This window comes from Amborella trichopoda, chromosome 2, assembly GCF_054954075.1.
Source record: "Amborella trichopoda isolate Santa Cruz 75 chromosome 2, AtrichopodaSantaCruz75HAP2 v2.0, whole genome shotgun sequence".
Taxonomy (NCBI): domain Eukaryota; kingdom Viridiplantae; phylum Streptophyta; class Magnoliopsida; order Amborellales; family Amborellaceae; genus Amborella; species Amborella trichopoda.
In genome coordinates, this window is record NC_142337.1 from 54090339 (window position 1) to 54116280 (window position 25942).

General features: G+C 35.6%; 1 protein-coding gene across 6 annotated transcripts; it reads left to right on the forward strand.

Annotated features, from left to right (window-relative positions):
- The first annotated feature begins 516 nt into the window (after window positions 1-516).
- Window positions 517-25554, forward strand: QQT2 (P-loop containing nucleoside triphosphate hydrolases superfamily protein). Of its 6 annotated transcripts, none has more exons than XR_016049617.1 (8): window positions 517-742; window positions 2282-2376; window positions 8359-8453; window positions 8555-8697; window positions 8862-9084; window positions 9226-9516; window positions 24394-24645; window positions 24896-25554. XR_016049617.1 is itself a non-coding variant. In XM_088858578.1 (8 exons), exons 3-8 carry the CDS (start codon window positions 8397-8399, stop codon window positions 25185-25187), a joined length of 1212 nt encoding a protein of 403 aa, XP_088714704.1. In that variant the 5' UTR covers window positions 517-742; window positions 1514-2376; window positions 8359-8396; the 3' UTR covers window positions 25188-25554. The 6 variants fall into 6 exon arrangements, 4 of the variants coding, with proteins under 4 accessions (XP_088714704.1, XP_088714703.1, XP_088714702.1 ...); XM_088858578.1 differs by having other exon boundaries at window positions 1514-2376; window positions 24440-24645; XM_088858577.1 differs by having other exon boundaries at window positions 24440-24645.
- Window positions 25555-25942: the final 388 nt, after the last annotated feature.

Sequence of the window (25942 nt, forward strand, 5' to 3'; positions counted from 1 at the left end):
ATTTTATTATTTATTCATGTATAACATAGATCCCAAAAACTCTGTGATCAGTACACAATTATATCTATTAAACCAAACCAAGCTACTCCAATTCACCAAATATTATCTATTTAGGGATTTGCATTATGTATCATGTGTACTTTGATTTGGTATGCTCTTGCCGGGTTTCCTACTAAGAATATTAGAGAGCTTCAAGACCTGCTTTCTCCTTTTAACTTTTAATATTTATTGTATTATTTATTTTCAAATACCATTTGTTTGTCTTATTTATTTTCAAATACCATTTGTTTACTTTTAGTGCCATAAACTTTATGATGGTTTAAAAGCATATTTTTATCTCAAATTATAAAATTTAAAATTTCAAAAGTAATATAAATCTAGTTGATCTATAAAGACTTAAAAAAGCTAAATAGTGGACAATTCAAATAACTTATTGCAAGATTAATATTTTAACAATTTAGAGTTTTTTTTATTTTTTTATGTCTATATATATTAAAATTAGGATGACATGTTCTAGAGAATTTGTGAGGGGCACCATACTTGGTTGACACCCGAGAACTGTTTTCTCACCACACTCTCTCTCCGTCACCACCCGGAGAGCTCTTTCTCAAGCAACGGTTTCACTACCGCTCAATTCACCGCTCCATAGCAACGGTTCCACTCTCTCTCAAGTTAAGGCTCTACTCTGAAGCTAGAGCTCATTTTTCACCGTTTCAAGTCCCACCGGGTCGATTGCAACCGGGTATGTTACTCTGTTGGATTTGGTACCATTTCTTTTTTGGGTGGGTGGTTTAGGTTTGTGGTAGCGTAAATGAGGTCTGTGCAGAGATGTGGTTCCTTAAATGGATTTTTTTTTGGGATTTAGGGTTTTATGGTTGTTCAAATAGGGTTTGTTCAAATATGGGTCTTATTTTGTGGATATAGGGGACTTAGGGTTTATAGTTGCTCAAATGGTGAATTTTACATTTTATTCGTAATTAGGATTCAAGGTCCTTCTTGTTTATCTTTCCTCCTAAGTATGGTTTATGGCTTTTGCTCTTTTTTCATCCTCTTAGCAGGGTTTAAAGGGATATCCTCTTACTCTGTAAAGTTTATTTACAGATTTTCTCTGTAAATCGACTTCACCGTTTTTCTTTTCCTCTCTCTCTCTCTCAACTTCATCTGGAAATAAGGAACCAAAAAAAAAAAAAAAACTCAAATTATTTTGTTACGGCCATAATAGGGATTTGTTTCTTGATTTGATTTTGAATTTGCGCAGGTTTGGTTTGTCGTTAAATATTGCTTAACAGTCGTATTATCATCTAAATCCATATGAAGATCATCTATTTCGAACATTGCTTGAAATAACCATCCAAACCAAACGAAAGATCAGTTTTTCTTTTAATCTAATTATTTTGTTTTTTTTCTCTGTTTGATCGGGCTTCGCCTTTCAAGTTTTTATGAAAGTTTATTTTAAATTTAGTAAATGACTGAAAGTTTTAACTTACATAGCCAGAACTACTTGTAATTACAGGAAGATGTTGGATCCTCATAAGATACCGGAAAATAGGAGTAGATGCACAACATAAATCATCAAAAACTGTGTGGGTACATCATCATTTTCCTAGACAGTTCTAAAATGGAGAGCTGTAGATTAATCACATCCACCATGCTTGTTGTAGCATTCCTCGTGCAAGAAAACCAAAGGTCATCCATAAAGACACCTAGCATAAAAAAGACCACATTTATCAAAATTACCACATTTATTTATGGTACTTCCACTTTGCCAATGACGATTTCTAAGCCTTTAAAAACTGCAACAACCTTTAATGCTTAAGTTTTCTCCATATACGCCATAGTTGTTTCACCATCAACCTTGGCCAAAGCATTGGAGTTCCCTCTACCGAAAACTATCATGTCTCTCTCTCTCCCCCCCTTCCCCCCAAAAGAAAAAAAACAAAAAAAAAACAGGGTCACTTCTCTACCCAAACCTATTGCTCGTTTCAGGTAAACAAAACCTTTAGCTGCCGAGTTCACAACATAAATCATCAAAAACCCTCTCTCACACTCGTCCCTCTCTCAAAGCTTTCTTCTCACAAAAATCCTCGCCCCTCTCTCACAGCCCACTTTGTCAAACCCTTGCCCCTATCTCACAACACTCTGCACGTCACAAAACCTTGCCCCTCTCTCAAAGCTTTACCTTCTCTCTGACAAAGCCCTGCTCCTCTCTCAAAGCCCTGCCTTCTCTCTCACAAAGCCTCCATTGCCACTCTCTCTCAACCCTCTGCTTCCTCTCTCACAGACCCACAAGCGAGGATCCATTGGTGGGCCTCATGAAAGATACCTCATCTTCTGCAAGTGAGGATCCATTTGCAAGCTTTCATTTTCTTCAACAAGGTAAGGTGGTTGTATTTTTTTTGGCTGGTGTTCTTTTATTTGTTTTGCTGGTTTTTTTTCATCATAGTGTAAAGATTCTTCACCAAACAAGGTAGGGTTTCCCTCATACATGGGTATGCATTTTATTCTTGTGACTTTCCTGGTTTTTCTTTCTAAATGGTATATATATATTTTTAATTAAAATTGCAAACATTATTTTTACTATGATTTCTCCATGGAAATTTGTTGTTTTTTTTTTTGGCTTATTTTATTGAGTATAGAATCACAATTTTCTCTGTAGAAAAATGTGAGATGGTTTTTTTTTTTTTTTCTTTTCTTTTTTTTTTTTTCTAATTTCTTACTGGTTTTGTTGTATGGGTTGCTTATACAAGCACAATTTTATCTGTAGAAATTTGGTTTTTTTTTTTTTTTTTTTCTTGCTAGTTTTGTTAGTGGTTTGGTTACTGGTTATGTGCATACAAGCACAATTTGCTCTGTAGAAATTTGTTGTTTTTTTTATTTATTTCTTCCTTTTTGAAATGTGGGTATGGTGTATCAATGCTTCCTGAGTATTTTTTTTGTCTCCTCAATCCCAAAGATAAATATCATACCCAAAATTTTGTTTACATGCTTTTTACAATATGGCAAAGATGCCTCATGGCCTTACGAGGCTGCACAATATGGCAAAGATGCCTCATAGCCTCATGGGGCTGCTCATGGGTGCAGCCATGTCCATGGTAATTTCCAACCATTCCTAAACATTTCAGACATTTCCCTCAGGAACGGTCTTGGCACTGCCTCTTTCAACAAGCACACCTTCACCACCTCTGCAATCACATAAACCTCCTCTTCCACCACATCACCCAACCGCCTCATCTAACAGCTCCATTTATCTTGGCTCACCAAAATGTCCATTGCCCTAAAGAACATAAAAGAAAGGAAACAAGAAGCTATCAAGGCTGCTATATAAAGCAAAAACCAGTCAAAATAACGTTGTTCGATTAGTTAACCAAGGTTTGATGCTTGTATAATTTTTTTAAACATAATATAGATTGAATGTTTTTAAAAAAATAATCTTAATGCGATGGACGTCGATATCAAATCAAATATATTGTAATTGAGTGGTTAAAAATAGTTATTACTCCAGATTATAGGAGATAGTTTGCCCATGGGTTACCAAACATAAGAAACTGGGTACACATGAATTCCAAACATGTGAACCAAACATGGGAAAAAACAAGACTGGGAAACTCTCGCTCAGGGAACTGTTTACATATGAAAACTGTTTTACATTTACATATGCAAACTGTTAAGCATGAACCAAACGAGCCCTAAATATTAAATGTCATAGCATCATTGTGAAATGAATTTTTTAAGAAATAAGAGCACCCAAAATAATGAGCATACCTTGCCAGGAAGAGATCTATTACACTATCAAACTGTACCTTGATGACATTATGGAACTCCAAAACAAAAAAGAGAAACTAATGCAATAATTTGAAATTTTTACATGGAAACAAATATTGGGTAAAGCATTTAGCTGAACTATACTCATCCCTGGAGACAATTGAGATCCATACCATAAGTTAAATGATTGACAAAATTACAGTATCCTCCTATATTCATTAATTATGAAAGGAATCGAACACTTAAAAGACCACTTAAGAATAGTCAACCATGGTTGAAAATCTCAAGTAGCAAAGTAGATTAAGACTTCAATTCACACTAAGGAGAAATACATATTATTGGAACCCTATGCAATTTTTGGATTGTAACAATATTTGCAGGTAGAAAGTACACAATTAGGAGCATTAAATTCTAGATATGTTGAAGCATTTTGAATGGGTTATACACTTATTTTATTTGCTATGCTGGTGTGTTTGACATTTGAAATCATTAGTGTATTTGCACTGTAGCTTATATGGGGCTAACAATTGTTCATGATCTGAATCGTATATTTTGTAAGTGATGCATGAATGGATTGTATCAAATAAATCGCAATTCAAAATATGGTTTTAAGCCTTTGATCAATGAAATACTCAACGAGTGGTTTGAATGGGAAGTTTCTTGCATTCACAATTATCAAACAAGAGAAACTCTCTAGTTTCACTTTCTTCCAAGAAACCAGCAGCTCGGATTTTTTGGGGGAAATTGCAAATAAAGTTATTAAACACAGCCTAAAACCTCTACACCTCACAAAACCCTTTGCCTCCCTCCCTCCCTCCCTCGAACTACCCTGCTCTGTCGAACCCCTCTCTCTCACACACTTTAAACCGTTTACAATGAATGATTGATGTAGGGAAGAGGGGAAATGTCATAAATAAATCAAAAGAATAAAAAAGAAAAAGGATGAAAGATTATGATTTTGATGGATAAGTACTTTACAATAGTAACCCCCTTTCAAGATTTGCAAGGGAGTCCACCTTAAAGAGATATTCTCACAAAACCCAAATTCTTCTTCTCTTCTTGTATTCTCTTGTCAAATGATCACATATTTATAAAAGAAAACCATTAAAACCTAACTTGGTCCCCAAGGAACCATGATCACTAAATCCTAGCCCATTATCTTTTAAAAATTAAACTTCCAATTCTTCCCTTCAATTCTCTTTAAAGAGAACAACATGAAACCCAAATCCTAAATTTCAATCTCCCAAAAATAATAAAATAAAAATCATCATCATCATTTTAGCTTTTTCCCAATTAATTAGGGTCGGCTACATGAATCCTGGTTCTTCATTCTGGTCTATTAATAGTCATATCCTTAGTGAGGCCATAAGTCTTCATATCTTTTCGAACTAATTCCATCCACGCCCTTTTGGGCCTACCCCGTGCCCTTTTCAGTCCTTCTACTTGAACTAACTCGCACCTCCTAACAAGTGTTGTACTTGGTCGGCACCACACATGGCTAGCCCCTAAGTCTACTTTCTCTCATTTTATCGTCTATTGGTGCCACACCTAAATTCTCTCAAATAAATTCATTTCGAATTCTATCCCTTCTTGTCTTGTCACTCATCCATCTCAACATCCTCATCTCTGCTATACTCATTCTATGGGTATATTGTTTTTTGTCCTTCCAACATTCCGCTCCATAGAGCAAAGCTGTCTCACCGCTGTCCTATAGAACTTGCCCTTCAATCTCGGCTATGGCATAAAATTCCAGTTGCACATCTCCACTTTGCTCACCCAGCTTTAATTGTGTGTGACATCTTCCTCGATCTCTTCATTTTCTTAGATTATCGACTTAAGATATTGAAAATGTGGCCTTTTTTGTAGCCTTCAATCTTGACTGCTTCCTCGTCTCTACTCCTATTATTACTAAACTTGCACTGCATACACTCTATATTAATCCAACTAATTTTAAAACCTTTAGATTCTAGAGCATCCCTCCAAAGTTCTAACTTTGTGTTGACGTCGTTTCGAGTCTCATCAATCAAAACTATGTTATTTGCGAACAACATTTACCATGGTACCTCATCCTGTAGGTGCCTAGTTAAGTCTTCTATAACTAAGACAAAGAGGTACAGGCTCAATGCTGATTCTTGATATAGATCTATTGTTACTGAAAACTCACTCTTCTCTCCACTAGTTGGCGCTCCATTGTACATATCTCTCACCAGTCGATGTAGTGTTTAGAGACGCCTTTCTTTTCCAACACCTTTCAAATCAAATCTTGGGGTACTCTATCATAAGCTTTTTCTAAATCAATAAAGACCATGTGGAAGGTTTTTTCCCTTCACCCTAAACTTCTCAATCAGGTGCCTAAGTAGGAAAATAGCCCCATTTGTTGACCTTCCTAGCATAAAACCAAATTGGCTTTCAGATACACTCGTTTTATGCCTTAATCGTTGCTCAATGACTCTCTCCCAGAGCTTCATTGTATGACTCGTAAGCTTGATCCCTCGATAGTTTGCACAATTCTTTATGTCTCAGTTGTTCTTTTAAATAGGTACCACAATACTTTTCTTCCATTCGTTTGGCATTTTCTTGTTCTCAACACCTTGTTGATCAACTTTGTTGGCCAGGCAATGCCAATTTTCCCCCATGCACTTCCAAACCTCTATCGGGATATAATCTGGTCCTAGAGCCTTTCCTATCTTCATCTTTTTCAAAGGTTCTTTCATTTTCGACATCCTAATCCTATGAATGTATGTATGACCTCCGCCATCACTTTTACCAACAGTCCCTGCAACCACTATGTTCCCATTGTGTTCATCATTTAATAATTTTTGAAAATAGGCTCTCCACCTGACGTTGACCTTGTCATCTTTCACACCATTTGTTCCTCATTCTTAATGCATTTAATATGATTTAGATCCCTACATTTTTTCTCGCTTATTTTTGCTAATTTGAAGATATCTTTTTCACATTCTCTTGTTCCCAGTTTAATGTATAGATTATCATATGCCTTAAGTTTCACTTTACTTACTATTTGTTTATCATTTTTATATTCCTAATTCCGAAAAAATAAGAAAATGAAAATAAAACCCCTAATTGCATCAATGATTAATTATGTGAGGAGCTTAGAGTTTGCTTTACTTAAATTGTGGGGCTGTGCATTTCAAGTTTCAGGCAAGAGATTCTAGAGAACAAATATTCTAGGTTTATGAATTTGGATATGGAGCATAAAAATAAATAAGTTTAGTGTTTACAATATCTGAAACATGACATGAGATGGACTTTACTTTCTCTCTCTCTCTCTCTTCTTTTTTTTTCTTAGCGTTCACGTGCTTTTGACTTTTTTTGTGGCCTTTTGAAGGAAGAAGGTGGAGATGTATTTATTGTTTTACTCCTTTTTTTTATGGGATTCATTTGTGCTTCTTCTTTACCTTTTTTCTTTTCTAATTTTGTGGATTTGGTTTCTCATTTTGTTATTTAGATCCTTGTTTACAGCTCCAGATTTTTTTTCTCTTAATTTTGGTTTTAGTCGTTAAAATTTTCCAACTTTGTTCAGGATAATCTTTTTATTGTTCATTTTAATTTGTTTTCAATTAAATTTGTGGTTTCTGGCGTGGATATATATATTTGTAATAGTTTCTGTAGTCTCTAATTTTTTTAACTCTTTCTCTCTTTCTCTCTCTCGCTCTCTCTCAAGCGTGCACACACACATGCACTTGTTTGATTCCATGGACCTTTCCATCTTTACATTAATTTCATCTTAATATCAAATTTGAAAAATGCCACTCTTAGTTTATTTGTTTTGTCATGCATGTGCTCACAGTCATGTATTTGTAAAAACATATCCATCTTTCCCAATTATGTGAGTGCTTTTTTTATCATTTATTTATTTTTTATTTTTTGCCAAATTCAACATACACAGTTATGAAAAGGATGAGGTGTCTATAGAGCCTAGACTTTATGGAAACAAAATAAACCCTCATCTCAAATCCTCATCTGGAAAGCACTTTTGTCATTGGAAATCTTCATGATGGCTCTAAAATTGATTTCTAACACTGACAATAAAATTTGAAACTAAAAAAATGCTACAGATCTTTGTGGATCTTTGAGCACTTATAGTTAGGAAAGAATAGATGGTCTAGATGATTTGTTGTAATATATAATATTTTTAGAATTTGAAATCCTAATTTTTTTGTACAACCATAATGTTCAAGTTGATATTATTGATTTAAAGGTTTTTTAACACTTGAATTGCAATTTTTGATGAGTTATGAGGTGAGGTTTTACTTATCTTGATAGGGCTGCAGCCCTATCAAACCATTTTCCTTATGAAAAAAAATATAGCTGAGTATGAAATTTTACATATTAAATTAAAGATGTAGTGAAGGATTGAGATGTGTCCTTGTATCTTCTTCAATCTTCCGTGTTACAGGTTTTCCACAACAAATGTTCATTTTTATATATGTTCCCTGTAAAATATTGAAACACAGTTGTTACAATTTCATGTGAAATTGTGAATCCCTTTTATATATTAAGCAACCGGTTCTCCCTTTCTGTCTAGATGGCAATTGCGTCCTCTGATCATGGTTTTAAATGGAGTAATTGCAGGAATTCCAGAAGGTTTTGTGGAGACCTGTGTGTACTAAATGGATACTGAACCTAGCAGCAGTAATTCAAAGGCAAACACTAGCAAGGATGAGGGGGTAAAACCATATGATTGTTGTTTTTAATTGCAGAGTTCTTCTGATCATAAGTGATTTCCTATGAGCAAACAATTATAAAATTTCATTTTACTGTTTTGAAGGGAAAATCCTTGGAGAAAGAAGAAATCTCAGAGTCAATGGGGAAATTACTTATCGAGGAAACTCAAAATTCCGGAGCAGGAAATTTGTCGTCTAATTTCAAGAGAAAACCAGTTGTTATAATTGTTGTGGGGATGGCAGGCACGTCTCAGCATGTTATATCATATATCCATTTCAAATTTGTGCTGTTTGTATTAGAGCCATTTATTCTAGGCTTCATAATACATTAAAAGGAAACTACCAATCTAGGATGCTATCTATAAAACCAAGATGTTGATCTTAGACCTAATGTTTGGTTTTTGCAGGGAGTGGGAAGACAACTCTCCTTCATCGCTTGGTGCACCACACAAAAACTTCAAACATTCGTGGATATGTTTTGAATCTTGATCCAGCTGTGTTATCTCTCCCCTTTGGTGCAAATATTGACATTAGAGACAGTGTGAAATACAAAGAAGTGATGAAAGAGTACAATCTTGGTCCCAATGGAGGGATACTTACTTCACTGAATTTATTTTCTACCATGTTCGGGGAGGTGTGTTTTACTTGTAAAAACTTTTGTCCTTCATTACATTTATTTTCTACCATTCTTGGTGAGGTGTGTTTTACTTGGAAAAACTTTTCCTCATGCCCTGTGCTTTATTCTAGCATAGTTGATTCTACTTTTTTTTTTCAGGTTATTACAACAATTGAAAGACGTGCGAATGAACTTGATTATGTCCTTGTGGACACTCCAGGACAAATTGAAATATTTACATGGTCAGCTTCAGGACAAATAATTACAGAGGCTTTTGCTTCTACATTTCCCACTGTGGTTGCATATGTGGTTGATACTCCTCGTTCAGCAAGTCCAGTGACTTTTATGAGCAACATGTTATATGCTTGTAGTATTCTCTACAAGACAAGATTACCTATGGTATTAGCTTTTAACAAAGTTGACGTGGCACAGCATCAGTTTGCTTTAGAGGTGGGTCATTGCTACTGTTATTTGTGATTCTCATTGTCTTTATTTTCTTGTAAAAATTGTTATTTGTTTGTATTCTGTTTTGAATCAGGAAAAGGTGTGTGATATTTTTTTATGATGTTTGTTCTCTACCTTTATGCCCATTAGTAAATTGTCTGTTCGGCATCTTGTTCTGAAAATTTCCCTTGGAGTTGTATTATATGCATTCTGATTTATTGTTCTTTTATTCTATTATATGTTGTGATTGTAGCTGTACATACATTAGGTAAGCAACTTGATTTTCCTTATAAAGTGTGAAGATAAGGACTATTGTGGAAAGAGTTCATTATAATGTGAATATTATTTGAAGGGTGTGGTTTGTATAAGGCGTCAACCTTAAACAACCCAAATAAGGCACACCTCTAAATTATGCTAAAAGATGTAGTTTTGGTGTCGGAAAACTTTTTGATGGCCTAAAAAATTGTTTATGTCCCTAGTTGTGAAATTTAAAGAACTAAAAATGGTTTAGATCGAGTAGATCTATAAACACTTGAAATCTTGAAAATGGACGGTCTAGAGAGTGCTGCATGATGCTCAAGTTTCAAGACTTGAGATCAATTATCTTTTCACAAAATGAAAAATAAAAACCTGTACATATCAAGGTCAAGATGATCAATCGGTGGGTTTGTGCAGTGTCAGGACAATATGTTTTGTTGGGTTTTTGAGGTGCACCTTACTTCTACAGTATAAGGTAGACACCTTATATAATCTTTTTCCTTATTTGAAAAAGATAGGTGTGAATATTGTTCCTGAGATTGGGTTGAGAATAGAGAACCTTTACAGGACGGAATCATCAAAGATATACATCTAGTATAGAATCTGCTATTCAGAAATGATAAGGAACTGGAAAGGTTTGGATTCATGACTTGTTGGAGGCTAGTAGGAGGGAAAATTAGTGTGGGTTTACTTTGCGCATCACACAACATCAAGGGCAGAATCAAACATTGGGAGCACCATATGGGATACTCATGATTAAATGGATGAGTAACTGCAGCTTGCAAGGCTACGCCTTGTGAGGTTCCACTTGTAATGGCTCGCATACTAGCACTATCAGTTTGGATTATAAGATTTCTAGGTGAACTTTTTCCAGTAAATGTATCTGAGATAAATGAGAATTTAGATACTTGTATGAGGGTTTGGAGACACTTAGATACTAGCTGATAGATGGATAGCTGTGAAGAATCATACACTCACACAAATTTCCCTATTTATTGCTCTGATGGACTTATATTTGTTTAGTCATTAGATATGTTTAGAATTGTTAAAGGTTCTCATGCTGTTCTCCAAGGGGGCATTTGTTTTGTGGAAGAGGGGACTGTTTGCAGCCCGCTTTTCCACAAAGGATGGAAGCCACTCCTTCCATGGAGTTACCATGGAAGAGGAGGGTTCCTAAAAACAATGTCCCTTGACGTTGTTTTCAGGCCCACTGGAAGAGCGGGTTCCAAATTGCAGCTTCCACTCATGTGTAACAAATGCGGGAATGCTACAGTTCATGGATGCTGCACCCCAAATCTTTTATGAGTTTGCAAGTGTGGGTTCTCATAATGTACTTCAGTGTATGACAGTACAGTTGGTTGCAATGTTGCAGATAGCAACCTCATTTGTAAGTGTGGAGTATTCTATTGGATGCATGTGCTTCATATTGCATACCTCTCATCTTAGAAAATCTTACTGACATTGGCAATATCTTATTGTTGTTGATAATGAGTTTGGAAGTATAGAGATACTGGACAACGTACAATATATTTTGTTACTTGATATAAACTGTTTACCTGTTGAAGGGTATCATTGTAACTTGTAGACATATCTTTAGGTTTCTTGGCTGAAACTTTCTCCAGTGATTGAAATAAATGAAACCTAAAAACAATTAAATATAAATAATAAAAAGCATTTAACCTAAATACGACTGTTTTTTATTTTTGAGGAATGTTGGGTTCCTAGAATTTAGTGAGGCTGCATTTAGAGAATTTCTTCTAAACTTTTCAGAGGATAATGATATAGAAAGAAAAGGGTTTGAGTATCAGTTGGAAGAGAAATATATTGAAGTGGTAGTAGAGTTGCAATTCCAATATTTATTGGGTCCTACAGTTAGAACATGCCAGATTCTTATAGTTTTTTCCTTTTTTTATTTAGTTTATTTTAACTAATAATATCTGTTTGGGGTAAGTGGCTATACATCAAGTTGCACTACAAGTGGTGCAGAAATATAGACATATACAGTTGACAAAAGAAAAGGTAGAGCGATCCTCCTCCAAAATGAGGCAGTTTATACCGATTGTGACTCTTAGCTATGCAGTCAATATTACTGTGAGCAGTTCTTGTGACATGATGAAATGTGATGAACACTCTCTTGAGAATGTAAAGATCTTCATGTTGTAGGCTTTCAACCATTTGTATTGATTGCATTAGCCAATTGTTCTGCTGTGTTGCTACGAAATGATCATTAGGAGCCATCCTGTGTGCTTGCTTGTTATGTATGTTTAACAAGGTCATGTTTAGGATTCTGACTTCTTGTTATGGTGTTTTTGAACTAACTGTTTCACTTGAGGCTTTGGTCTCTTTAGAAACCTTTATTATGTCAGTTCCTGCTCTTGATTCCTAAAGATTAAATGACACTCCATTGTTATCTTTTTGTTTTCTTGGGTAGGCATTTGTAGGGATTCGAACCTCAGATGTTCCATTGCAGCTTTGACTTTTATAAGGACATGCCAAGAGCCCCATTCCGTCTGTTACTGTTTTTCTTGGATTATTGAAGGTTATGGTCCCACAGAGTTTGGAGGTCTGATAACTGTCAATTAGCCCCACGCACCTTCTTTTGCCTATAAGGTTGTGTAGTTTTGTAGAGAAGTTGGTCACGTAGCTGTTTGTGGGAAGTTATCTTAATTGTTGTAAAGGTCTATAAATAGGCACAATGTAATGTGATGTAATACACTTGTTGCACCTGTGAAATGAAAGTTTGTGCATTATTTGCCTTTTGAGTTCATCGTTATCTCTCCAGGTTTTTTGAAGTTAACCTCTCCAACAGAAACCTTGTTTTAAGAAAGAGAGAAAGAGTGCGTACTTTTTAAAGTAACCAAATTGTGGTACAAGCAGCGACACATATTCTAAGATACCAACAGTGGTATCAAAGCTTTCCAAAAAAATCCAACTTGGTATCAGAGCTTAGGTTGTCGAAAAAATAAGTGTTGGAGAGCACTGTTGCCCCAAAAAAAGATGCACATTCATCACAGGGTCCCAAAAAGATGAGCATTGGAAAGTACATAGGCTGCCAAAAAAGGAGCACAGGTTCCCAAAGAGATAGGCATTGGTATGGAGATTTATTACTTGGAGAAAGAGATTTAGGACTAGTAGGTCAGAGACAAAACTCAGAGGAAAGGTGATAGAAATTCAAATATCTTTATTTAATTTCCTGAATTATTCCATATGGCAAATACTAGTAGTCCAAATATTTCGCACCCATCGATTCCAATTTTCAAAGGTGAATTTTATGAGCATTGGAAAATTAAATCATGATTTAATTTGGTTGGGTCTTGATAAAAAAAAAGTGATTTTGAAAAATAAAAAAAACAAAAAAACAATGATTAAAAGGCTAAGTGCTTTGCAATGAAAACAAAAGAAAAAAAAGGAGAGATTTTTTTTCTTAAATGTGATGTTCTTGGAAAAGAAGGAGATTTTAAAAAAGGGGGAAAAAGAAAATTGTAGAGCTCTTGATGTCAGTGTTTTGCAAAAGTTTCCAAAAAACGAGGTTTAAAAAAAATTATTATGAAAGTGGGAATGAGCAATCCTCATGGGAAATCCATGCCTTGTGCAGGCAGAGGAAAAATATTTTTTTTTTTGTTTAAAAAAAGCCACTGCGGTCCTAGTATGTCGTGTCATGAAAGGCATGATGGGAAATCCATGCGTAATGAGGCATAGGAAAAATGATTTTTGAAAAAAAAAACAGGGACACCGCAGCCGTAGTGTTTCATGCCATGGAAAGGCATGATGATGCCATGAGAAGGCATAAGAAAATGTGTTTTTCTTTTAAAAAGGAACCGCAGTCCTAGAATGTTTTGTCATGAGAAGCATAAAAAATTGGGGGAGAGCAAAAAATTGAAAAACCAATTTACAAAATTATCAAAGGACCCAATCATTGTCCCATTTTTGTCTGTGAGATAGAAGTGGGAGGAGAAGAATTTTCAGGTTTCCCTATGGACACAAGAAAAGAAGCCGAACACAGTGCAACTTATTTTGCCATATCGTAATTGGCAAAAATGAACGAAGTCATTGAAATTAAAGATGATGAAAAAGAGAAGATGAAGATTGTCAGGGAAGAAGAAATTTATGAAATAAAAAAGCATATTGAAAGTTTTGAAGCACTAGTTTCTATACTAAAGATGGAAAATGAAGACCTTCGTAATTTCATTGAAAATCTTGTACAAGAAGTTAAAAAAAAAAAAAAAATTTTTTTGCATCAACGGGGAATGTTGGAAATATAATGCAAAGTTGTAGGGGTTGAGGTCTGTGTGATTTACTCACTCTATGTCAATGGGTAGTTAGCTAGTAGAAGTTGAGTGGTGGGGAGTTATTCTTAGTCAGTAGTTATCTAGTAGTAAGTTATGAGTCGTGGGGAGTATTATCTAAAGAAGTTGGTCTCGTAGCTGTTTGTGGGAAGTTATCTTAACTGTTGTAAAGGCCTATAAATAGGCACAATGTAATGGGATATAATGCACCTATAGCACCTGTGTAGCACTTGTGAAATGTAAGTGTGTGCGTGATTTGCCTTTTGCTCTTTGAGTTCATAGTTATCTCTCCAAGGTTTGAAGTAAATCTCTTTGAGAGAGACCTTGTTTTAAGAAAAAGAAATAGTGGCTGCGTACTTTTCTAAAGTAACCCAATAGTGGTAGTGACGCCACTCGTATTTTAAAGATACAAACAGTGGTATCAGAGCTTTACAAAAAAAATTCAACAAATGTTGGATTTTTTTGGAAAGCTCTGATACCACTGTTGGTATCTTAGAATATGTGTGGCTGCTTGTACCACAATTTGGTTACTTTAAAAAGTACGCACTCTATCTTTCTTAAAACAAAGTTTCTGTTGGAGAGATTAACTTCAAAAATCTTGGAGAGATAACTATGAACTCAAAAGGCAAATCACGCACACACTTTCATTTCGCAGGTGCTACACAGGCGCATTACATCCCATTACATTGTGCATATTTGTAAGCCTTTACAACAGTTAAGATAACTTCCCACAAACAGCTACGTGACCAACTTCTTTAGATAACTCCTCACAACTTAGACTTCCTACTAGATAACTACCCACTAAGAATAACTCCCAACAACTCAACTTCTTCTAGATAGTTACCCACTAATGTAGAGTGTGTAAATCACATGGACCTCAACCCCAACAATTTTGCATTATATTTCCAACATTCCTCCTAGATTCAATTTTTTTTTTTTTTAACTTCTTGTAAAAGATTTTCAATGAAATTGCGAAGGTCTTCATTTTCCATCTTTAGTGTAGAAAGCAATGCTTCAAAACTTTCAATATGCTTTTTCAGTTCATAAATTTCTTTTTCCCTGACAATCTTCATCTTCTCTTTTTCATCATCTTTAATTTCAATGACTTCTTTCATTTTTTCTTTTTTTTTTCATTGCAAATAATTTAGCATTTTAATCAATTTTTTTTTTCTTTTACAAAATCATTTTTTTTTATCAAGACTCAAACATTGTTTTCATTTTAATTTTCCAATGCTCATAAAATTCACCTTTGAAATTGGAATCGATGGTTGATAAATATTTGGACTACTATTGTTTGCCATATGAATAATGTAGGAAATTAAATAAAGAAATTTGAATTTCTATCACCTTTCCTTTGAGTTTTATCTCTGACCTGCTGGTCCTAAATTTCTTTCTTCAAGTAATAAATCTCCACACCAATGCCTTTTTCTTTGGCAGCCTGTGCTCTGCAATGATTATCTTTTTGTGGCAACCTGTGTGCTCTCCAATGCTTATTTGGCAACCTGTACTTTATCTTTTTCTTTTTGGGCAATGGTGATCTCCAATACTTATCTTTTTGGCAACCTGGGCTCTATATGTTGGATTTTTTGGAAAGTTCTGATACCATTGTTGATATCTTTAAAATATGCGTGGTGCTTCTACCACCATTGGGTTACTTTAAAAAAGTATGCAACCACTATTTCTTTTTCTTAAAATAAGGTTTCTCTTGGAGAGACTTAGAGAGAATTATGAACTCAAAAGGCAAATTACACACACACTTTCATTTCACAAGTGCTACACAAGTGTACTAGGTGCATTAGATCCCTTTCATTGTGCCTATTTACAGGCCCTTATAACAGTTAAGATACTTCCCACAAACAGCCATGTGACCAATTTCTCTAGATAACTTCCCTCAACTCATAACTTCCTACTAAATAACTACTCACTAAGAATAACTCCCCACAACTCAACTTCTACTAGATAACTACCCACTAACATAGAGTGAGTAAATCACACGGACCTCAACCCCCTACAATTTTGCATCATATTTCCAACAATTTTTGAGTTTTCAGTGTTCTCAAGATTTGACAGTATAGCTTGGGAATCAGTTTAAATTGTCAATTTAAATGCCTATATTTTATATGAGTTGCTCTTATGCCATCTCAATTTTTCTGTTTTAATTGGTACTAATATTGACTTTTGATTTCATTTTGTCATTTTCCTTTTTTTTTGGTTGGTTCGCTGACTTGAACTTAGCAATGAAGAAGATGGAATAATGAAAGTGGTCATACCAGCAAAACTGAAAACCTCAATCAAGACCCACAAAAACAGTTAAGCTTGAGCCACAAAAGACTTTAATCGTTTTAAATATTTTAAATGTTCAGTGGAAACCTCCACTAGCATTTTGTAGTTTTCAACTTTGTCATTTACAAAAAGCAAACCTTGTCATCATCAACCAAGAAGTAAACAGACAGACTTTCTCATGTACTAGGAGAGCTGGGAAGAGGTGGACTTCTGTTGACTGCACAACTGAACCACAATATCTTGTGGTATTCAGGTACTCAAGTTCATTATTCTCACTACACCTAATGATCTATGCAATTTCAAGTAGTGGTTCGAACCCTAACTCGGGTGCGCTACATTATTTTATTTTTGTTGTAAAAAAATTAAAAAATAAGTAGAAAATAATGTTGTTAAAAAAAAAATTATTCCATTTGAAATTCTATCTTTCTATTATCAATCTTTTTTACTAAATTTATTCTAGAATCTAAAAAATTAACATTTTGAAAAATTGAAGTGTTATTTAAAAAATAATGTTGCAAAAAAAAAAATATTCCATTTGAAATTCTATGTTTCTATTAACAATCTTTTTTACTAAATTTATTCTAGAATCTAAAAAATTAAAATTTTGAAAAATTGAAGTGTTATTTCGAAAATTGATACACATTCAAATAATTTCGATATTGATAACCAAATTTTTATTTTATTTATTAACTTTTGCATTATAAATCATGTAATGTACTATTTTTCTTACAGTTGTCAATAATACATTTTAAATTGGATGATATTATAAAATATTTTGGATTTGTTATTGTTTGTATAATAAAATAATTATAAAATGTTAACCAACAATTTTAATTTCAGTATATAACATTATAGTTAGTTAGGTTGTAATAATTTTGGATTATAATTAGGTTGTAATAATTTGGGTTTTTTTAGCGAATTAGAGTTTTCCGCCAATTCGAGATTTTTTTGGTCATTTTTTCATTGATTTAGTCTATTCTTTATTGTAGTTTATGTATGATTGATATACTTTATCACTGATAATCCTATGATTTTTCTTTTGTGTGATGTAAATTTAATGGTTAACATTAGTTTATACAGGGAAAGAATGTCTCAATATTCACAAATTGATGAAAAAAATGAAAGTTAACAATGTAGTACCCTCGTCTTATTGGATTCTTAAAAGACAACATTTATAATGAATTTTAATAATTTTTTTGGATTTTTTTAAAGCTTAATCCAACCGAGTCAGACGATTCCCGATCGTCGATTCACAAATCCGGATGGGTTTTTGGAGTGCCCGATCTGGGGCACCGATCCGTTTTTTAAACCACTGGTTTCAAGTAGTGGCCAACTATCATATAGCTATTTCTGGTTGATGTGGTTGTTGATTCATGATGCATATTAGGGTTGTTTTTTCACAAAATCAGCACCTTAATTCACAGAGAGGTCTCTAGAGAGCAAGCCTTAAAGAGAATAAGAGTGTAGACAAAGAAGGAAAAATCACAAAAATTAAGAGGAGTCCACCTCCAAAGTTTATTCACCAAAAGTTCTTAGCAAAAATAACAATCTAACTCCCTTACAATAACAAGTATTTAAATAACTCATAGCCCTAAAAAGTTTCTACAAAATCCTGGCCATCCATACTATTTAATCACGGCCACCCATTCTTAACTTAAAAATAAATGACTAAACTTACCCCTTAAGAAATAAAGAAATAACAATTGAAATAAAAAAATAAAACCCAAATAATTCCCTTAATTACATTATTGCGCCTTTCTTCCCCCTTGGTTCCTACAACCCTTCTTGGCCCAGCCATGAACTATTGGCTGGGCCATGGATGCATCATTCTCCCCCAGTTGAAAGGAACTCGACTCTGGCGAATTGGCTTCAATTAAGATGCGGTATAAGTTTGGATCCACCTTTTTGACCTTTTGCTTAGAAATCCACGTGCTATCAGAGTATGACCTGCCCTTCCATTTGACTAGATATTGGCGATAAGAACCCTTTCGAGTTTGAAAGCTTTCAGTCTTCAAAACTTGCTCAATTTCCTCATCTTTCTTTCTCGGTAATTGCTTCATCATATCAACTACTTCTTCTTTGACTTCTATAGGGTATCCATAAAACTCAAATAAATCAGCAACATTAAACATCGAGGAGACATCCAATGCCTTTGGTAAATCCTCCTCATATGCATGATTTCTATATTTCTTCAAAATGCGGCAAGGGCCCACCTTCTTGGACTTGAGTTTATTATAGGTTCTCAATGGAAACCTCTCGTTTCGCAAATACACCATTACTAAGTCACCATCCTTGAAAATCAGCTTTTCGATACTTTGCATTGCTTTCTTCAATTTTCTTTTTAATTTGAGCTTGCAAATCTCGGATATGCTCAGCAAAAGCATTGACATCATCACATATCTTACCTGGCATTAGTAATGGCACTATGTCAAGCACATGATTAGGAGTCCTCTCATTTCCAATCTCAAATGGTGATTTTCCTGTAGATCGATTCACTGAACTGCTGTAAGCAAACTTAGCCTGGGGCAAAGCGAGGTCCCGCTAAGATATGCTATCATCAACAATACTCCTCAAGAGGTTATCATGGCTCATATTCATTACTTTGGTATGCCCATCTGTTTGAGGATGATAAGCGCTAGAAAATTGAAGTTTGGTTACCAAGCTCTTCCACAAAGTGCACAAAAATAACTTAATAATTTTGTAACCCGATCAAATGTAATAGACTTAGGAACACCATGTAACCTTACAATATCTTTGAAAAGGAGATTGGCAATATGTGTAGCATCTATAGTTCTCCTACAAGGAATAAAATGTTCTATTTTGGAAAATTGATCAACAACATCAAAATAGAGTGCATACCTTGTGTGGTACATGGAAGTTCAAGTACAAAGTCCATAAAGATATCAACCCATGGGGCATCTGGAACATGAAGAGGAGTATAAAGACTTGTATTTTGTGTGTGACCTTTAGATACTTGATAAGTTTGACATTGAGTCACAAATCGAGCAACATCTTTCCGCATGCGTGGCCAAAAATACTTTTCTCCAGCCATAGCTATAGTTTTGTCATTCCCAAAGTGCCCACCTAAGCCTCCACCATAAAGCTCTGTGATTATCTTCTCCCATAGAGAGCAATCAGGTATATATAACTTCACACCTTTAAATAAACAACCATCATGCATGAGATACTCACCCATAGGGTCTTGCCCATCAACACACCTTTCAAAGACCCTTATGAAAATTGGGTCTACTTTATATTTGTCTTTTATCACTTCAAACCCCAACACTTCCATAGATAGTACCCTTCTACTTAAAGCATCGGCTGCCTTATTTGGGTTCCAGCCTTGTGCTTTAATAGGAAGGTGTATTCTTGAAGGAAGGCCATCCACTTAGCATGTCGCGCATTCAACTTCTTCTAGGAATTCAAATACCGAAGTGCTTTAAGATTTGAGTATAAAACAACCTCCCTACGGATCAGGTAGTGCCTCCAATAGCACAAGGCTTGCACCACTGCATAACACGCGAGATCATAGACTGAATATTTTTTACGTGCTTCATTCAACTTCTCACTAAAGAAAGCCACTGGCCGCCCCTCTTGACTTAAAACTGCCCCTATACAAATATTTGATGTATCGGTTTCAACATCAAATACCTTAAAAAAATTTGGTAAGGCAAGTACTGGTGCTTGCATCATCTTTTGTTTAATTAAAGTGAAGCTCTTTTTAACAGCAAGACTCCATGAAAACTTTCCAGTCCTCATACAATCGGTCACTGGTGCTATTAGAGTGCTGAAATTTCTGATAAAGCGGCGATAAAATGTTGTTAGGCCATAAAAAGAATGCACCTCAGTGAGTGACTTTGCCACTCAGCTATGGTCTTCACCTTTTCTTGATCCACCTTAATTCTCTCAGATGAAAAAAAAACTACCCCAGAAAGGCGACATTGTCCGTCGTAAATGAATATTTTTTCAAATTCCAAATAAGTGATTCATTCTTTAGCACATCAAAAACTTTGTCCAAGTGGTTAAGATGATCTTGGGGGTTAGCACTAAAAACCAAGATATTATCAAAATAAAGCACAACAAATTTACCAATAAAAGAATGAAGGACCTCAATCATTAGGCACATGAAGGTGCTTGGTTCATTAGAAAGTCGAATGGCATCACAAGCCACTCATAGAGTCCATCTCGAGTTTTGAATGCGGTCTTCCATTAATCCCCAGGACGAATCCAAATTTAATTGTACCGTCTCCTTAAATCAATCTCTGAGAAAACCTTGGCTCCATGAAGCATATCTAATATATCATCGAGCCTGGGTATGGAAAATCGGTTTTTGATTGTAATTTTGTTGATTGCTCAACTGTCCACGCTCATCCTTCATGACCCATCTTTCTTTGGAGTCAGTAATGCAGGGACGGCACATGGTGACATGCTTCTCGAATCAATCCCTTCTTAAGTAAATCAACAACTTGTCTGTACAACTCTTCATGGGGCTCATTTGATAATGGCCCAAATTTAGTAGGCTAGACCCAAGCACCAAGTCAATGTGCTGCTAAATATTTCTCATTGGAGGAAGACCATCAAGTAATTCTGCAGGCATCAAATCTTTATACTTCTCAAGTAGAGGTTCCAGAGACCTAGGAATTGCAGTAGGTGCGGAAGTTCTTTTTGCAAACAACACATAAATCACATCTATATCCTTGTTGCCCCCTTTTAATTTTTGCACATTAAGCAATTTTGGACCCTCCTCTTTAGTGGATTTGGGTGTAGGAAGTTGCTTCATAGGGTGGAGTGTGGTATTAATACCATCCTTGACAAAAGAATAAGTGTTTGGTCTAGTTTTTTGCACCATATCATGATCATAAAGCCATGATCTACCAAGTAATATGTGACATGTATCCATAGGTACTACATCACATCATACCACACTTCAGCTTTATAAATAGCACCAATGAAAAAAGAGATTAAACATCGAGTAAGAACTGGTACCTCACCTCCTTCTTGAACCATTGGGTGTGATATGGGCTTGGGTACTTATGCTCCTTCAATTGAAGTTTATCCACTATCTCTTTAGACACAATATTTTCACTGCTCCCACCATCGTTTGGTATTGTGCATAACTTGCCTCCTGATGTGCAAGTTGTTCGAAACATAGTGTCACAGGCACTTCTCTTCCTCACAAGGTCTTGGGGTTGATAGCATGGTTCGCTGAGCAACTAAGAGTTCACCCCTTTCATCTCCATACAACTCCTCAATCTCACTTTTGAAAGGCTCAGTCCCTTCATAACACTGGCTCGTACCAATATCACTCTGGCCTTCATAGGTGTATCCTTCATCGACTCCTACTTCATAATTTTCTTCTACCAAGTTAACTTTGATAGTGGGTTGACGTGAGGGCAATTGAATGCACCATGCCTAGGCTGTTGGCACTTGAAACACGCAATTTGTGTATCATCACGAGGTGTTTTAGGTGCTCCCACACCTTGCCCAACACCACCTCCCCCCATATTAGTGTTTGGCCTAATTGGAAAACTCTGAGTGGTTTGGTTTCTATGTCCCATAGGTGGTTTTCTAAAGGTTAAAGCTTGCTGCCCCTGTGTTGAAGTAGAGCCTCTTGTCATTGAACTGTTTCTCCCAAGGCTCAGATTGATTATTTCCTCTGCTTTGAGGGCCAAAGTATAGGCATCAGACATCTTATAGACATCTTTGAAGGTCAATTCATTTTGAATGCCTTGATTTAGCCCATTCAAGTAGCAACTTATTTTTTGATCTTCATACTCTTGTAAATTTGCACTAGATGTCAAAATATAGAACTCCTCAGTATAGTCAATTTTCTCTTTGCTTGAGGTTTTGACACCTTTGGTACAAGGTTCGGGCATAATTTATTGGTAAAATTTTTTGGCGCATCTTCATCTTAATCTTTTTCGACGAATTAATTTTTCCTTGCCTTGTCGATGATGATCCTGCTGCAAAGCATCCCACCAAACCAATGCCTGGCCAGAAAATTTTGTGGCTACTAATTTGACTATTTTTTAATCTGCAATATCTTTGTACTCAAACACTTTCTCTACTTTACTTTGCCAATCAAGAAAATCATCTACATGAAATCGACCATGAACCTCTGGAATATCAATTTTTATTCGAGGTTCTTTTTCTCTTTCCAACAACCGAAGAAATTGGTGATTGAATTCCTCATTAACCGGGGCCGCCCGAGGTTGGTTAGGAACAAGATGCATACCTCTTTTCACCTCTGTTGCCTTGAGTTCCAACACTGGTCTCAAGATTCCTTCCATCCTGAAGCTGAGCGAACTTTTGCACAAGCTCATCTACTTTCTCAGCTACGGGCATGAATTCGTCTACTCTCTCTACTAGGGCTTGAACTGCTTTAGTCAACAACTTTAATCTATTGAGAGGTGTCTCGTTTGAAGCCATCGGAACCCGCGATACCAATTGATGCAAATTAGGATTGTTTTTTCGCAAAATCAGAACCTAAATTCGCAGAGAGGTCTCTAGAGAACAAACCTTAAAGAGAATAAGAGTAGAGAAAGAAGGAAAAATCACAAAAACCAAAAGGAGTCCACCTCCAAAGTTTATTCACCAAAAGTTCTCTGCAAAAATAACAATTTAACTCCCCTAAACTCTTCAATAAAATGAATTTAGATAACTCATGACCCTAAAAAGTTCCTACATAATCTTGGCCATCCATCCTATTTAATCACAGCAACCCATTCTTAACTTAAAAATAAATGACTAAACTTACCCCTTAAGAAATAACATTTGAAATAAAAAAATAAAGCCCAAATAATTCCGTTAATTACATTATTGCGCCTTTCTTCCCCCTTGGGTCCTACGAACCCTTCTTGGCCCAGCCACGAACTATTGGTTGGGGCATGGCTGCATCAATTCATCAGTAGCCTGTCATAAGAACCAAAACAACAGTTCTTAAAAGAAATGGAGCTTGATTACTTGTTCCACCTTGTCCTAACAATAATCATTTGAGGTGTTGCTAAGTCATAACCAACAGTTGCTGAAGTTCATTATAATTAAACATTAATGATTTCAATATGTTGCTGAAGTTCGCTTTATAAGTGCTAGGAAAGCTAGTCGTAGAAGCTTCCCCAGAAGGGAGGAAGCCATGTGCTTAAGTACTGACTGAGCCTAAGAGTGAGGCTATTGAATATCATTGTAGTAGACTTGACTTTCCTTCCCCTCTTTGGCTTACTCAGTGCTTACATAATTCTCTTTCTGGCTCTATGTTCCCTACAACAGTAGGCCCTACTTAGTTAAGGACCCTTTCATGCTCCTTGAATAAGCAATCTTATCAGATGATTCAATGCCTTTCTCCATAACATGCGTCAGGAGCATATTGCTCCTTCACATGACTCAACCAGATTTGTAGACCACTTTTTCTATTATTTGCATTGTCTACATAGACCATCAATGAGGCCACTAGGCAACTCCACAGGCATCTTCAACCATTTCTGCTCTTTTATCATGTCTTTCAGCTCTCATTATCTCACGTGGTTATGGGTGGTACAGCAAGCTATTCGTGGGGGTATTCTCCTTGTTTATTTTGAAAATTTTGGCTTAGTCTACTGTAACTTTCAAGAAATTAGAGTAAATTACTTTAGTTGCAACTGAATAGGAAAGAACTAGTGAAGTGAACGACTCCCATGGGCTACATGCCTAGATAAAGCTTATAGATATTCATACAACATTCTTTTTTCTTGAAGATGATTTACAACGCAGAGAAACTGAACTTCACTACCTATATGAAAAATAAATGAAGATCATTGGTGGTTCTCTTTTTTATCTTTTTCTCTCTAGAAAAGGAATCCCTACTACAATTTCAACCAAGAGTAATTGAACTTCAATAGTTAATATGAACGATAAGTGGGTGTATGGGTCTTTTTCTTCTTCTTTTTTTTTAATCTTTTATTTTGAAAGGGTACTCTTACTACATTTTCAATCAAGACTAACTGAACTTCATTGTCTAATATGAACAATAAGTGTGGATCATTGGTTCTTTCTTTTCTTTTTCTTTTTATGTGGTTTGCAGAGCACCGGAAACTGTTCTGAGAGTTGTTTTATGTTGAGGATTGCAGTGGATGGAAGATTTTGAGGCATTTCAAGCTGCCATTGAGTCTGACCAATCTTACACCTCCACCCTCACAAGAAGCCTTGCCCTTGTCCTTGATGAGTTCTACAAGAATCTTCGGTCAGTTGGAATTTCAGCAGTCTCTGGGGCTGGGGTTCAATCTTTCTTCTCTGCCATTGAGCAAAGCGCAGAGGAGTTCATGGACACCTACAAGTATATGTGACTTCACCCTTGCATTTTCTGTGACAATCACTGGTTTATGTCTTATGAGTGTGTATGCATGCGCGAGCATGTGTGTGTGTGTGAGAGAGAGAGAGTCAAACTGCATCTGGAAAGAGAGCATGAAACCACATCTAGAGACACTCATTCTCTGGTTTTTTTGTTGGGTTTTTCTTTTTCCTGCATAAAAATGCTCCAACACATCCCACATCATTTCATGTGGTTGGTGTTGTTTGAATTGTAGGGCTGATCTAGACAAGAGAAGGGCAGAGAAAGATCGGTTAGAAGAAGAGCGAAGACGAGAAAACATGGAGAAATTACGAAAGGATATGGAGAAAACACGAGGCGAGACAGTGGTTTTGAGCACAGGCCTGAAGAATGGTGTAGGCAGTAGGGGTGCAATGGATGTGGATGAAGAGAAAGAGGACGAGGAAGAAGAAGATGAAGATTTTGAGAGGTTCTCAATGGAAGAAGAGGAAGACGAAGACAATGGTGATGACAGCGATGATGAAGAGGTTGCTAAGTTCTCTTTCTGAGAACATGAAAAGTCAAGTGAAAAAAAAGTTACCACAGAAAGGATAGGATTATGAAAAGAAAGGAAAAGAAAAGGGAAACAACAAAAACATACAATCCCTAATGTTTACTTGAATCTTTTCCCGTGATGGGAAAGGTCTTAAATAGCATACTGTTTTGAGGGATTACGGGTGTGGGCTTAAAAACTTCAGAGTATCGCTATTTGACAGTTTGCCCTCTTGGTTCCAAAGTTTCGGCATCCATAGCGTCGAATATCACTAATCTGGACTTTGTTATGATGTAAACATTTGGAAAACGTATGTTGTGTTACAATCAATTTTAGTTGTTATCTTTCAACATGAACAAATCAATGGAAATATGATTGTGACATTTTTGGCTCCTACGTCAATTAGCTGCTGCAGCAGCTAAAAAATAGGAGTTCAATAGAATATAGAATAAGGATTGAGAAACAAGAAACAATCCGATGAAACTTCCTAATATAATACATGATCTTTAAGGATACCAAAAGAGTATCATGTATTGGTCAAAATAAATCTATGTGGTGCGAGAAGAAGAAAAATTTCTCGGAAAAAAAAAAGTGATTGCCTTATTATGTTTTTCTTTAGGTTCCTACTTTGACATCCCAAGTGAATCTCTTATAAATAGAAAGCTTGTTGATGAGGTTAATTAACTTTAACATTTTTTGGCGGTTGATAATAAATTCTATATTTTTTGGGGGTTGATAATTGGCTTAAGACAGATCTGGGACACTGCGCTC

Bases quoted from the DNA above. Each gene is read 5' to 3' on its own strand.
- QQT2 (XM_088858578.1), top strand. From the start codon at position 8,397: ATGGATACTGAACCTAGCAGCAGTAATTCAAAGGCAAACACTAGCAAG. The intron at 9,517-24,439 runs GTGGGTCATTGC...TGAGGATTGCAG, and splicing joins AGCATCAGTTTGCTTTAGAG to TGGATGGAAGATTTTGAGGC. The intron at 24,646-24,895 runs GTATATGTGACT...TTTGAATTGTAG, and splicing joins GAGTTCATGGACACCTACAA to GGCTGATCTAGACAAGAGAA.